At 42.0% G+C, this 16,085-nt stretch overlaps 1 protein-coding gene across 5 annotated transcripts in view; it reads right to left on the bottom strand.

Moving 5' to 3' along the window:
* The window catches only part of ncapd3 (non-SMC condensin II complex, subunit D3), a 66,248-nt gene that overhangs the window by 42,144 nt on the left and 8,019 nt on the right, over window positions 1-16,085 (bottom strand). For 4 of the 5 annotated variants that reach the window (XM_055018848.1, XM_035945204.2, XM_055018849.1 and 1 more), the window contains exons 3-7: window positions 14,154-14,316; window positions 12,970-13,136; window positions 11,740-11,910; window positions 11,584-11,645; window positions 11,414-11,501 (exon numbers count right to left, since the gene is read on the bottom strand). In XM_055018848.1, the coding sequence (XP_054874823.1) occupies window positions 11,414-11,501; window positions 11,584-11,645; window positions 11,740-11,910; window positions 12,970-13,136; window positions 14,154-14,316 (651 nt within the window). Of the gene's footprint in view, window positions 1-11,413; window positions 11,502-11,583; window positions 11,646-11,739; window positions 11,911-12,969; window positions 13,137-14,153; window positions 14,317-15,461; window positions 15,586-16,085 lie in introns of those variants that run through there. The other variant, XM_055018850.1, reaches the window with a different exon arrangement.

The raw sequence follows: 16,085 nt of genomic DNA, 5'->3' as shown, positions 1-16,085 counted from the left end.
TGGCAAAACCTTCTGCATGGCACTTTAAAACAGGAAGGCAGAACAGAGACTGCTGAAAGCTTAAAGTGGGCAGATCGATGTGAGCTGTTGCGTTGTAATCCTGTCAATGTGGCGCGAATGTTTGATTTTCGGTGGCGTTGTTTTTTAAGGGAGGTCCTCCTGTCTGCATCCCATCCAATTAGTGAAATTAAACATTACTTTTACTGGGTGGAATTTCAGCAGCGTGGCTCCCCGCATGTGCAGTGCCTATTGATACATAAGAGCATGGACGCAGAGGTCATAGAATTCATTGACCAATATGTGACGTGTGAGTTACCCTCAGAAGATGAGGAGTTATTGGAGATCATTCAGTCAGTTCAGCAGCATTCAAAGCGACACTCCAAGTCATGTAAAAAGAATAAGACAGTTTGTTGTTTCAATTTTCCGAAGCCTGCATCTATGCAGACTTTATATGTCGTGAAGAGAAGTGTGTGTGTCGTGTAGGCAAAAAAGATAAGTTGGTGCCATGTACATGTCTAATGCATAAAGACAGAGCAGCAGAGATTCTCAGTAAAATGAAGAATGCATTGTCAGATGAGAAGCGCAGCTATGACAGTTTGGAGAGTTTGTTCCACAGCGTAGGTGTAACTCAAGGTCTCTTTGAGAAAGCTTATAAACGCTGTAGTAATAAACCCCATGTGGTGTTGAAAAGGGACATCAATGAGGTTTGGGTTAATCAGTATAAAAAGTCATTGTTGAAATGCTGGAATGCTAATTTAGACATTCAGTATGTAGTTGATGCGTATGCATGTGTAGTGTACATAATATCATATATGTCAAAGGCCGAAAGAGAGATTGGCCTGTTGTTAGGACATGCTCAAAGGGAGGCAGCAAAGGATAAGAATATGAACGCCAGAGACACATTGAAGAACTTAGGCCGTGTATATTTGCACAACCGTGATTTTTGCGCACAAGAAGTCGTGTACAGATTGACAGGTAGCATGCATTTGAAAGAATGTTCGCAAAAAGTAGTCTTTGTACCCACTGGTGAAAATATAGTCAGGATGAGTTTGCCTTTGAATGTTTTGAAAGAAAAGGCATCATCTGATGGTTTTAGCATTGATAATACACTATATTGCCAAAAGTATTCGCTCACCTGCCTTGACTCGCATATGAACGTAAGTGACATCCCATTCCTAATCCACAGGGTTCAATATGACGTCGGTCCACCCTTTGCAGCTATAACAGCTTCAACTCTTCTGGGAAGGCTGTCCACAAGGTTTAGGAGTGTGTTTATGGGAATTTTTGACCATTCTTCCAGAAGCGCATTTGTGAGGTCACACACTGATGTTGGACGAGAAGGCCTGGCTCTCAGTCTCCGCTTTAATTCATCCCAAAGGTGTTCTATCGAGTTGAGGTCAGGACTCTGTGCAGGCCAGTCAAGTTCATCCACACCAGACTCTGTCATCCATGTCTTTATGGACCTTGCTTTGTGCACTGGTGCACAGTCATGTTGGAAGAGGAAGGGGCCAGCTCCAAACTGTTCCCACAAAGTTGGGAGCATGGAATTGTCCAAAATGTCTTGGTATGCTGAAGCATTCAGAGTTCCTTTCACTGGAACTAAGGGGCCAAGCCCAGCTCCTGAAAAACAACCCCACACCATAATCCCTCCTCCACCAAACTTTACACTTGGCACAATGCAGTCTGACAAGTATCGTTCTCCTGGCAACCGCCAAACCCAGAATCGTCCATCAGATTGCCAGATGGAGAAGCGCGATTCGTCACTCCAGAGAACATGTCTCCACTGCTCTAGAGTCCAGTGGCGGTGTGCTTTACACCACTGCATCCCACGCTTTGCATTGCACTTGGTGATGTATGGCTTGGATGCAGCTGCTTGGCCATGGAAACCCATTCCATGTGAAGCTCTCTGCGCACTGTTCTTGAGCTAATCTGAAGGCCACATGAAGTTTGAAGGTCTGTAGCGATTGACTCTGCAGAAATTTGGTGACCTCTTAGCACCATGCGCCTCAGCATCCGCTGACCCCGCTAGGTCAGTTTACGTGGCCGAGTTGCTGTCATTCCCACACACTTCCACTTTTGTATAATATAGCTGACAGTTGACTGTGGAATATTTAGGAACGAGGAAATGTCACAACTGGATTTGTTGCACAGGTGGTATCCTATCACAGTTCCATGCTGGAATTCACTGAGCTCCTGAGAGCGACCCATTCTTTCACAAATGTTTGTAAAAGCAGTCTGCATGCCTAGGTGCTTGATTTTATACACCTGTGGCCATGGAAGTGATTGGAACACCTGATTCTGATTATTTGGATGGGTGAACAAATACTTTTGGCAATATAGTGTATGTGGATGACTAGTATGGTTGATCGCTATAAGAACAGGCCAGATAATAGTGATTTTAATTACGCGTATGGCAGCATTTGCATCAAAATATCGGATACTGAGCAAAAATGAGAATTCCTGTAGTCGAATCACATTAAAGAATAAATGTGTTTTTTTAACAAAAAGAACACGAACCAAACCAGCGGTTGTGCGTTGCGCACACTTTTCGGAGACCAACAAGCCAGATGCATTTTATCAAAGCATTCTGCAGCTGTTTCTGCCATACCATGTCGATGCAGAGCTAAAACCTCCAAACTGTGAAACTTTTGAACAGTTTTACAAAAATGGTAATGTGAAGTTTAGCAATGGATCCACACATTCTGTAAAGTCTGTTGTGGATGATAATAGAAGTAAATTTGAAACAAAAGCCAATAAGTTAGATAATATTGAAAATACAGTTGATGTTGATGCTATACATGAAGATGCCTGGGGTCACTTGTGTCCAGAGCAAGAGCTAGAGCGATTAGAATGTCAAGAGGAACGCAGAGCCAAAGGCCAGACAGTGGAAGAACGTGTGGAAAATATTCCAGACCTGGCAGTGGTTGGCAAGGAGATAGCCCATTTGGAGAAGCGTAATAATATAATGTGCAGAAATGAGGGTCTAGCTTTAATTAGATCTCTGAATGAGATGCAGCTTGCTATTTTTTTTTTACGGCAGTGGTGCTTAGAAAAGAGCAGGACAAAGGCCAGATCCACTACACTTTTTTCTTACAGGAGGTGCAGGTACAGGTAAGAGTCATTTAATCAAGGCTATTCAATATGAGGTCATGAGGTTGTTGCAACCGATGTGTCATCATCCTGACAACATTTGTGTTTTGTTGACTGCTCCTACAGGGATTGCTGCATACAATTTGCGTACAGCAACTATTCACAACACACTTTGTATTGGCAAAGATGTACGCTTGTTGTACACACCTTTAGGTGAGGAGAAGATTAATACTCTCCGTGCTAAATATAGCGATCTGCAGATACTGATTATTGACGAAATCTCCATAGTAGATCATAAACTGTTGGTCTATATCCATGGCAGATTAAGGCAGATCAAAGTGGTGACTTTTCCCCCTTTAGGAATCTCAGTGTTGTGGCTGTAGGGGATTTTTACCAGTTGCTTCCTGTTAAAGGGAAGCCCCTGTATGATGATGATGGTGGCATCAACTTGTGGTGTAGTCACTTCCAAGTTGCCGAATTGAAAAGCATTGTTAGACAACAAGATGTTGTGTTTGCAGAAATGTTGAACAGGCTTCAATGTCGTTCAAAAGACACCGCAATGCTAAACAGTGACAGAAATATTGAGACATTGTGAAACCGGTGAAGTGAGCTCAGCTTTACACATATTTGCCACCAACAAACAAGTAAATGAGCATAATATGGAGCAGTTATGTAAGACTTGCCGTGAGTCTGTTTTGATTGAGGCTCAAGATTTTGTTAATAACAAAAAAACAGGCAAGCTTGAGTTGTCGGACTGGCATCATGCCAAAGCGTCAAATACATGTTTGGAGGAGGCGCTGCATCTGGGTAAAGATGCCCGGGTTAACTAAAAATATTGATGTTACGGATGGTCTTGTAAATGGTGTGTGCGGCACTGTAACGCACATAGTAAAGTCTGACAACAAGAAGTTTCCTCTGAAGGTGTATGTCAAGTTTGATGATGATGGCGGTGCATTAAGGAGGAAACAAACTGCAAGTGTGTCAGCAGATTTAGTAGGTTCAACACCTATTGGACCAGAGGAAGAAAGGGCTACCAGTAAAGGTGGAATGTGCTGGCAATTTCCATTGAAATTTGCCTGGGCTTGTACAGTCCATAAGGTGCAAGGCCTTACTGTTGATAGTGGTGTGGTTTGTCTGAAAAAAGTATTTGTACCAGGACAGGCTTATGTAGCATTAAGCTGTGTTCGCAGTTTGTCAGGCTTGATAATTCAAGATTTTGATGAGAAACGTATTTACGGTAGGGCAGATGGAAAGGATGCCATTCAGCGTATGCCAGTTTTTGACTGAGGACAGAAGACATGAAGTAACTACAGCATGTTTTACTGTGTTTTTGATGAATGTCCAAACTCTAACTGCACGTGAAAGATTTGGCATTATGCACACAGCATTTACAGCTTAACTGTATTGCTGTTACAGAAACATGGCTGGCTTCTGCCTCTTCATTTGATAGTGTTAACATTCATGGTTACACTTTCAATAACAGTCCTCGATGTGTAGCGTATACTAGTAAAAACCAAGCACTTGTAGCAATAAAAGCCCAAGAACATGGTGGAGTAGGCATTTATAGTGTAGACAATGTGGCATATAATGTCATTCAACTACCAAACATGAATTTGGAATGTTTGGTGTAGACCAAACATTCCAAATGTTAGCTGTAGAGCTATGTTACTTATGACCTACTGATAGCGATCATTTATCGCCCACCATCCTATCCCATGTCTTTGTTTAAGCAGCATCTTGGTAAGTTACTTGATTGGCTAGATCCACTAAGTAACACCATTGCTGTTGTGGGAGACTTCAATGATGACATTTTGAAGTCATCAAGCATCTGTTCTTTTGTAAGAGATAAAGGGTATGTGCAAGTTGTGACACAGCCCACGACGGAAAGAGGCACAATAATTGACCATGTGTATGTTAAAACATCACATTATGAAGTGAAGTCAATTGTGTGGCCTACATATTTTAGTGACCACGAGGGCCTGGTTTGTTGTTTTGAAAACAAGACCGAGTAATGTCACACCGTGTGCTGCTATAGTGTTAAAACATGCAGGCACAATATTTGCAGGGGACGGGAAGACTTTTTTGGTAGTTAAAGAGTCAATATATGAAGTATGTAAAAGCAAAGTTTTATTTGTTGTTGGACGTATAAACTTTGTGTTTTCAGCATTGTTAGTTCAAGTGTTATGGTTCAGTTTAGTTCATATAGTAATTTTAATAGGCCAGAGGTTTCGTTTCCTGTATTACAACAGCATTGATCAGTAAAATCAGTTAAAAAAAATTGTAGCACTAATTGACAACAGGCCTCATTTCACATGTACAAGGTGCAAAAGGCTTTTTGATATCTTCAATAAAGGCACATTGAATAATAAGAAGAGTTCATAGAATACATGTGATTAATGTAATGGTGTAGAATGTGTCAAAATATTAAAATCCAGCAACTCATATGCTGTTGTAAATGCAGGTTTTGCTTTACCTTCCATGTCAAAAAGCAAAAGGCACTGGTAATGGTACTCCTAGTTTACTGGGATGGGGTCGACTCCCTGCGGTGCCCTGATGCTAATTTTGACTTAAACATGAGAGGTGCTGAAATGTGTTATCAGCTACTTAGCTGTACTGTTGATATCTTAAATAAAAGTAGCATAATATCCAAGTAAACATGTAGCTAAGTATGTCACACTATCAAACATATCCTGTCTTGTTGGCAATTACTGGCAATATGACTATGAATATTAGCTTGCAGATGTTGTCAATGTGACTAATTTTTTGCATCTTGATGTGCTACATAAGCCATACAAACTTTGGTAGATGTAATTGACAAAACCTGGTCATAGTAGATGGTCCAACTGTCACAGGGTGTACTATTGAGCCATTTTGCCATACATATGTACACTTTTCCTACAATATCCACTATTTTGCCAGCTGGGAAGTGTGTGCAAATCTTAAGTCATAGCACCACCTGAAAGCAACAGATTGGAGAATATACACACTACACCGCGTTCCAAATTATTATGCAAATTATATTATTCTATATATATATATTCTCTGATTTTCCTAAATAGTCGATGCAAATGACAGTCAGCATAATTTTCAAGTCATCAGCTGTTTAAGTTTAATTCAAATGTTATTGAACAAACCTCCCAATGAAAACAGTATTTTTTTCAAAAATCAAAAAAGTCAAATGCACTGTTCCAAACTATTATGCACAACAGAGTTTCAAGACATTTTCTAGGTTGTAAAGAACTAAAAATAGTCATTTGTTGAATTTGCAGCATTAGGAGGTCATATTTACTGAAATCAAAAGCTATTTCAATCAAAAACATCTTAACAGGTCAAGTTACATTTTAACATAGGACCCCTTATTTGATAGCAGCTTCACAATTCTTGCATCCATTGAACTTGTGAGGTTTTGGAGAGTTTCTGCTTGAATTTCTTTGCAGGATGTCAGAGCTCCCAGAGCTGCTGTTTGGATGTGAACTGCCTCCCACCCTCATAGATCTTTTGCTTGAGGATGCTCCAAAGATTCTCAATAGGGTTGAGGTCAGGGGAGGATGGGGGCCACACCATGAGTTTCTCTCCTTTTATGCCCATAGCAGCCAATGATGCAGAGGTATTCCTTGCAGCATGAGATGGTGCATTGTCGTGCAAGAAGATGATTTTGTTTCGGAAAGCACGGGTCTTCTTTTTGTACCATGGAAGAAAGTGGTCAGTCAGAAACTCCACATACTTTGCAGAGGTCATTTTCACACCTTCAGGGACCCTAAAGCGGTCACCCAGCTCTCTCCCCATGATTCCAGCCCAAAACATCACTCTGCCACCTCCTTGCTGACATTGCAGCCTTGTTGGGACATGGTGGCCATCCACCAACCATCCACTACTCCATCCATCTGGACCATCCAGGGTTGCACGGCACTCAGTGCACAAGACTGTTTGAAAATTAGTCTTCATGTATTTCTGGGCCCACTGCAGCCGTTTCTGCTTGTGAGCATTGGTTAGGGGTGGCCGAATACAAGGTTTATGCCTAACTGCAAGCCTCTGGAGGATCCTGCACCTTGATGTTTGGGGGACTCCAGAGGCACCAGCAGCTTCAAATACCTGTTTGCTGCTTTGTAATGGCATTTTAGCAGCTGGTCTCTTAATCCGATGTATTTGTCTGGCAGAAACCTTCTTCATTGTGCCTTTATCTGCACGAGCCTGTGTGTGCTCTGAATCCGCCACAAATCTCTTAATAGTACGATGATCAGCTTAAGTTTTCGTGAAGTATCTAAGGTTTTCATACTTTGTCCAAGGCATTCAACTATTTCATGCTTTTCAGCAGCAGAGAGATCCTTTTTCTTTGCCACATTGCTTGAAAATGGAGGTCTGCTTAATAATGTGGAACATCCTTCTTCAGTAGTTTTTCCTTTAATTGGGCTCACCTGGCCAACTAATTATCACAGGTGTCTGAGATTGATTTCAGTGATCCAAAGAGCCCTGAGACACAATACCATCCATGGGATTAATTGAAAAACAAAAAATTTAATCTTTATGACACTTCAATAGTTTGAATAATAGTTTGGAACGCGGTGTAGTTATCCAGCACTTTCTGTTTCATGCTAAGACATCCAAAATGGCTGCCAGGTGGTGGTATTACTGTGAATGTGTATCAATCTATGAAGGTGATTAGGACCAAACAGTGATCACACATGTAAAGTTTGAGGCAGATTTGAGCATGTACAAACTTGTTAGACATCGCTTCCTGTTTCATGGCAAGACATCTAAAATGGCCATCAGGTGGCGCTATCACTTTCACTGTATATTGGTCTATGGAACTCATCAGGGTAGGACTCTGATGACACACGTAAAGTTTGAGGCAGATTGTAGCATGTACAAACTAGATAGACATTACTTCCTGTTTCATAGGAAGACATCCAAAATGGCCAGCAGGTGGGGCTATGACTGTGAACTCATATCAACCTATGGACATGATCAGGGCCAGACTCTGATTACACATGTAAAGTTTGAGGCAAATTAGAGCATGTACAGACTAGATATGCATCATTTCTTTCCCTCCACCAGGTGACATTATAACTGTGACTGTATATCAGTCTATGGAATTCATCATAGCCAGACTCTGATCACACATGTAAAGTTTCAGGCAATTTGGAGCATATGCAGGCTAGTTATACACCACTTTCTGTCTATCCACCATGTGGCGCTATGTGTGACTATATATCAGCATGTGAATGTCATCAGGGCCAGAATCTGATAATACATGTAAAGTTTCAGGCAAATGGAGCTAAACAAGCTAGTATAAAACACTTGTTGTCTATCCACCAGGTGGCGCTATGATTGCGAGTGTATTTCAGCATATGGTGGTGGTGAAAGCTGAACTCTGATTACATTTGTAAAGTTTCAGGCAAATCGGAGCATGTACGTGCTAAAAATGAAGCACTTCCTGTCCATCCACCAGGTGGCGCTATCACTGGGACTGTATATTGGTCTATGGAATCCATCAGGGCCACACTCTGATCACACATGTAAAGTTTCAAGCAGATTGGAGCATGTACTGGCTTGTTATAGAGCATTTCCTGTCCTTCCACCATGTGGCGCTGCAACTGAGTGTATGTTGACCTATGGATGTGATAAGGATTGGACTCTGATCACACATGTAAAATTCCAGGCAGATTGGAATATGTACAGGCTAGTTATACAGCATTTCCTGTCCGTCCAACAGGTGGCGCTATCACTCTGACTGTAAATTGGCCTATGGAATTCTTCAGGGTCACACTCTAATCACGCATGTAAAGTTTCAGGCAGATCACAGCATGTACAGGCTAGTTATAGAGCATTTCCTTCCATCCACTAGGTGGCGCTATGACTGTATTTCAGCATATGGTTGTGATGAGGGCTGGACTCTGATCACATTTGTAAAGTTTCAGGCAGATCACATAATGTACAGGCTAGTTATAGAACACTTCTTGTCCATCCACCAGGTGGCGCTGTGCCCGAAACTGTATATTAGCCTATAGATGTGATCAGGATTGGACTGTTAATAAACATGCAAAGTTTGAGGCATATTGGTCTATGGATGTCTTCAAAGGCGGACACTGATCACAAATGTAAAGTCTGAAGCAGATTGGAGCATGCAGAGGATAGTTACACAGCAGTTGATGTTTCATGGCGAAGCATCAAAATTCTGGAGGCTGCCATGGCCACGTCCTCAGACTTATAATGAAAATTTTGATAACCTTTCATTACAAATACTTGTTGTACATACTGGTAAAATTTGAGGTCTCTGGGAGTTATCCCCTATGAGGAATTTGTTCTCGAAATTACAAAAATCACCAAAATTCTCACAATAAATCCAAGGTGGCGGACTTCCTGTTGGGTTTAGGGTGTGACTACAAGAGGCTTTTGTGTGCGCCCCGATGTGCTCTATATGCCTCCCAACTTTTGTGGATGTAGGTTAAACACACTTCGGGGGCTGTTTGTTAAAAATGCTGTAGGGGGCGCTAAAGCACATGTAGCACCGAGATACATACAGTGTCCTTCCATTCACTGATGGTGATGTGCATGATAATTTTGGTGAGTGTTGAAGTATTCATGATCTGTCAAAAAGTACTTTGTCTGTCACGGCGATATTTGGTTGCCACGGCAACAGCATTCCATGAAATGTCAAAGCCTTCACAGTGTGGGATTGTCAAGAGGTGAAGGTTTGGCTGACCAATTTCAAGCATTATATCACACAGTTTGGGGGCCATAGCACCTGAAAATATAATGCCTTAAACTTACTGTTACCAACAGGTGGCGCTATGACCTTTTCAGAATTTATGAGTGTGGATGTCTTTAGACTGGGCCTGGCATACAGCAAGTGAGGTTTGGGCCAGATTGGATCATGTGCAGCTGAGATATAAATAATTCAGTTTTCATGGCGAAACATCAAAATTCGCCGCGCCGCCAGACACCCCTTGATGACGAGTCACCATTTTCTCTGTGAATCATCATCAACGTGTTCAAGCTTATGTCACCACATTTGAGGTCAATTTGGCCAACAGGCTAAGAATTGTACATGAAAGTGTAAAAAAATGTCAAATTCCTGTTACCACAAGGGGGCGCTATGACTGTGAATGAATTTTACCATGTGGATCTCGTCAGGGCAGGACTCTGATCATACATGTAAAGTTTCATTCAGATTGGAGCATGTACAGGAGAGTTACATAGCACTTCCTGTTTCATGGCGAAGGGTCAATATTTTTAGGCACTGCCATGGCCACACCCCTTGACTTATTAAAAAAACTTCGGTAATTTTTCATCAGGAAGGACTATTGCATGTGCTCGGACCCTAATAACAATAAACCCTAGGGTTACAATAGAGTCCTAGGCACCGTTGGTGCTCGGACCCTAATAATAAACCCTAGGGTTTCAATAGGGTCCTCCGCACCATCGGTGCTCGGACCCTAATAATCTCTTGTATTCCAATAGGGTCTTCGCACCATCGGTGCTCGGACCCTAATAATAAACCCTCGGGTTTCAATAACTATGCATATTCTGTGCAGCCCTGTATCTCCCACAGCTTCGGTCTCCTCTCCACTACAGTCAATTACACTGCCAAAAGCCGTAAAATCCTATTGGCTGCTGGCTGAGATGTCATGAGGGGTGAGCATGTCACTCACATGGGAGAGAGGTAACCTGGCTCACAAGAATGCTGCAATAAATCCTTTTTACAGCAGTGTCTCCTGTAGTTCTATCTGCTGTTCCTCCCTATTTTGTTCCTCTTTTTCTATTCTATCACTTGCTGCTCCAGATAGCGTTCGCCGCAGGTGTAAGTGGCACAGCTAACCTCTTTGCAATAGCTGTAGCATAGCACCATCAGCAGAATGAGTTCCAGCTGCACCACTTAATAATATCTAAAAGAGAGTCACTGGAGTCTTTCTGAGCAAGGTTATGGATGTCTGTGGAAAACAGTGGTCTTTAATACACCTACCAAACACAGCTTAACTAAATCACATAGAGGCAAATGCGCTCAGGTGCACTCTCCCTCTCTTTCGCTGTGTAGACAATAGTTGTGATTGTCTGTTACTCATGACAGGTAACGGGCAATCAGATTGGATGGGATATTGCTGAGACCACAGAGTAACTGCAGAGAGACAGCCAGCTGAATAAGAGGCAAAGGAGCACATTTCTATATTGTATTGCAATAATCGTCCATTAAAAACAATGATACAGACTATCTAAAAAATGTATCAGTGTCACTAATCGGCCAGCCTCATAATCGGTCGATCCCTAATCCCCACATTAATTGTGAGAAGCAGAGGTGATCAAAACCATGATTATTGGCTCTTACTTCTTTCTGGTCTCCGTGTTTTGGTGAACAAAGCAGCTGCAGGCCATAGAAAGCCATCTCAGGAACACTCCTCAGCTTGGCGACATCTCTGTGCAGGAATGACACAAACTGTCAGCTTTCATGTCTTGGATACATTCTTCAAGATGACAGAGAACAGAAAGAAAACTCACTGATCAGCAGCAAAAGTTAGCTCGCCAATGACGGGTTCGAAGTAAAGCAGCTTACTGAAGATCTGCAGAGGGAAAAAAAGGAAAAGTTTACCTGCTCATATACTACGACACTGCAGTGTGGTATTAGGTGGGCATGAATATGAATTCTTAAGTTACCCGAATGCAGTTGCTGGCACTATGTGGTCTGTCTTTAAGTGGAAATGTTTGCAGGAATCTGAGGAGGCTTTGGACCAGGAAAGTCACAGCATCTCTAATCTTCATCAAGTCCTGGCCAGAGAAATGACACCCCTCTTCCTCCTCTTCTTCCTCTACATCATCCATTTTCATCTAAGGGTAACACAGACAAGCACTAACATCTCTAGACATTGGCTGTAGTGCACTTCCATAAAATATCATTGCAATTTTTTGAACTTTTTTTAATTGGTTGCCCTGGTACACTTTTTTCCCCATTTAGTTGCAATAGCACATAATTTAGGTACACCCAAATGACACATTTTAACTGCTACCTTTTTGTTAGTTCCCTTACGTGCTCGTCATTTCTTAACACATAATGCAAATGACTGTAAACAAGAATAAAACTGAAGATAAACATTTTGTACATTTGACCTATAATTATCAAATAAGGATGATCTGAGACTCACATTTAGCCAGAAGTAGCTTTTTTTTTTGGCTGTTTGTTGTCAATTTTATTATCATTTCTCTCGCCTTACTGCTTTGGTTTGCCACTGTCTGGCACTGAAACACTGCAGGGCGGGGGACTGCTCTGCCAGCCACACATCTGCATCGGCAGCCACTAAAATTTACAGTCAGATGACAGTCTTCCCTGTCTCATGGGCAATGGTAGACACTGTTAGATGGGCACAGACAAGCCTCTAGTCTGTACTCACCTACTGCAGTGTGGCTGTTCAGACAACGGTGTGAAAAAACATTTGTTTGAAAACAGTGAAATAAAGTGCTCTGATGTAAAACTGACCAGTTAAAATCAAGTGATTTTGTCGACCAGAGCAGGCCGGTGAGAGACATACAGGAAACGTCAGGCGTACCTCGATAAGCAATAAAATTGTTTAGTAATACCTGATGGATTTTTGGTTGTATATGCAACCAAAATGGTTGTAGTCTAGAGAGCTGAAGGCCATTTTAACATGATAATGTACAATTCACGTTGCAGAAACAAATCTTTTTTTCACAAACATGCATTATCTATCAAAAGTGGAAAGTTTATGGTCGCTTAGCTCTTGTTTTATGGCAATCCATCTAGACGGTTTTCAATCAACAGATATTACAATTCCTCCCCCCTTCCAAAAAAAGAAAAAAAACAAACAAGCAGGAAAAAAACGCCTGTGAGGTAGCACTAGATGGAAAATCTACTACAGATTTGTCATGTACCTCTCGAGCATCTTTCCGCTGTGGTTTGGAACGTTTGTCGTCTGCCTGAGAACTCTTCAGGCTGTCTTTCTTGCGCTTCTTTCCAGAGTCATGAGGCCAGCAATGAGAGGTCAAGTCTGAACATGTGTCCAATAAAACTTCATGGAAAACCTTGTTGGCGATGCTTCCTGGAAGCAACAGAGTCATCTCAAGAAACTGTACACACAAGCATAGAATACTATTGTAGACACACAACACTATCCCCATAATAATCAGACTGTGCTACAGCATCCAGCAGGTAACTCACACTTTAGACATAACAAAGGAGTTAAAGATGACAATACACATCAATGACGGACAATATGTGCTTAGACACAACTGAAATTTGGATGTAGCTGTTTAGATTGCTGGAAAATGGAAAACAGCCTGTATGTATGTTCTCTATTCTATCAGGTATGCGTGAGAGGAATGGCTAGAAATGCTGAGAGGAATTGAAATAATTCTGTTTTTTTTTTTTGCAGCATGTTCTGTCGTGATCTAGTTATTTCATCGGGTAAAAAAAAGGCGAGCAGTAAAATGATCACCCAAACTGGCCATTTCGAATCGCTGTTGTTTGAAGAGTCACTTCAAACTTCAATTTTGACCACTTTTGGGGAACATCACAGGCACTAACGATAAACGAGATGCTCCTTAAAACTACGTATAAATGAAAGATTTTTCATTAAAGGTGGCACCTGTGATTCTGGAGAATTACTGTTAATACTTATCAAGTTAGCATATTTAGATAGTTATTTTGTGCCATATATACGTCCTGCTGTTACAGCCACTTTTCACCCTTATCTCCTTTTCAACTCCCTTCCCCAATCCTAATACACACTGTGTACCAACTCTGACGTTTCTTCAGGGCATACACAGAATGAACATTTAGTTGACTCTGTTGAGATATTAAGTGAATTTGACAAAAACTGTATTGGATTCGCCAACTCCACCTTTAATCAACTGTGATTATCCACTACAGTGGATAATGATTTACACACAGTCAGCTGAATGATAATACAAGCTATACAGTTTCTACTCATGGTTCAGTAGCTCCAAGAACCAAAAAATGTGAAACCTTTATGCCAAAGTTTTAACAATATTAATTTGTGGCTGAACATAAACTATACGAAGATGTTCTTATGTGAATATTTCTCAGATTTCCACACCTGGGATTCCCAGCAGTAGTAGGTAGAGTGAGGCAGCGTACAGGCCATTCACCCTCTGTTGCACGTTGGCCACTTTGGCTTTTCCCGCCTGGACAAAGACAGAGAGCACAGCCACCAGAGACCTGATCGACACCCCGTTGTCTCCCAGAATTGTCCAGATGCTCTGCAATGCAACACAGGAGACAGTCAGTGCTTACTACTACAACTACACAGCTAAAAACATACTTAACAAACTGATGTTTTGCTTCAGCTGTGGGCTGCAACAAACCATTGATTCCATTTTCGTTTACTTTCTTAATTAATGGATTAGTTGTTTGGTCTATGGAATGACATAAATTGGTGTAAAATTGCAATCAGTGTTTCCCAAAGACATGGACGGCATGCTTAAAATGTTTTGTTTTGACTTCTGGGTTGTGACATGTAGGGAGAGGACACACACGGGAAGGCTCCCGGTTCACTTTTTGTAACTCTCCCTTTTGGATAAATCTTCTGCACAACTTTTAACACAGTTTTAACTGCTGAAGTTAGTCTAACTACTTTCTCAAAGATGAGCACATCTAAACACGCGAAGTCAGTTAACATACCAACTCCAGCCACACGTGCTGCGGGTAAGCTAGCTTCGTTTGCTAACAACCCCCCGACAACAGCAGGAGATCCTGTGACACCCGAAAAGCCTGCAGCTGCGGTGGTGGCTATGGACCACCTGTCTGCCGAATTCACTAAACAGAGAACCACACTTAAGGAGGATGTTTCCACTCTGATTCAAGATGCCATTAAACCAATATAAGACTCACTGGACTCACTACAGACAAAAGTGACCTCATTCCAGAAACGTCTTGCCTCCGTCGAGTCTGTAGCAGGTGATAACTTTAAACGGCTAACAGTAGTGGAGTCCGCTATCAAGACGCTCCAGAGCCAGAACCAGTCGCTGCTGAACCGATGCGACGACCTCGAAAACCGCTCGCGGAGATCTAACCTCCGTATATTAAACATTCCCGAAGGAAGCGAGGATAGGAAAGACCCCGTAAAGTTCATGTCAGATGTTTTGATGGAAGCAATGGGCCCTGATGTTTTTTCTACACTGCCTGAACTGGAGAGAGCACATCATACCCCGACCTCCAGAGCCGGGCAGAGATCGACCCCCTGCACGTTCCTGGTCTGCTTCTCCAGATTCCAACAGAAGGAAGCTGCACTACGCTGGGCCAGGAATCATGAGCTCAAATACCAGGGTGCCACTATAAGGATCTACCAGGATGTCAGCGCAACACTCGCTAAAAAGAGAGCTGCGTTTAACCGCATCAAGCAAACCTTGTACCAGAAGAACATCAGATTCCACCAGCTCTACCCAGTCCGGCTGCGAGTGATGTGCGAAGACGACGTGTTCACCTTCGACTCACCCGATGAAGCCCAGAAGCTTTTTAACCGGAGGTTCGGTAAAGACACCTGAGATCGACGACTTGTAAGTTCACTTTGTCGGCATAACTCCCAACCTGCGGTCCGCGGACCCGAGGTATGGACATTCAGTGATCTTAATGCCGGACTAATCAATAGTATGCTTGAGGTTATATACGGCTTCATAGGAGTGTGTGTATCTGCCCACTTGTTTGACAGTTATTGTGCTGCTCAACCATCTCGTTTTTATTTCTAACTTGGTGTTAAGAGGTATTAATATAGCTTATCACAGAAACTGGGAGCCTTCCTAGGTAGAAGTGCTGAGAAAATGTGCTACCAGAAGTTATTTGAAATAGTGTTTAGCCTGCAGCTTGGCTCAAACAGAGTGACAAGTATAGGCTTAGTTCTAGTTTTGTTTTTGTTTTTGGACAGGGTTAGGGATAGGGACACCACCGTATTTTTGCAATGTATACTCGCCTTTATTCATATAAGAGAAGAAATGATCCAAACTGTGCACTCTAACACGATCATAGCATTACC

Source organism: Amphiprion ocellaris, chromosome 16 (assembly GCF_022539595.1).
Source record: "Amphiprion ocellaris isolate individual 3 ecotype Okinawa chromosome 16, ASM2253959v1, whole genome shotgun sequence".
NCBI lineage: Eukaryota > Metazoa > Chordata > Actinopteri > Pomacentridae > Amphiprion > Amphiprion ocellaris.
The sequence above is the reverse complement of the archived record's forward strand: the minus strand, read 5'-3'. Positions and strand labels throughout refer to the sequence as shown.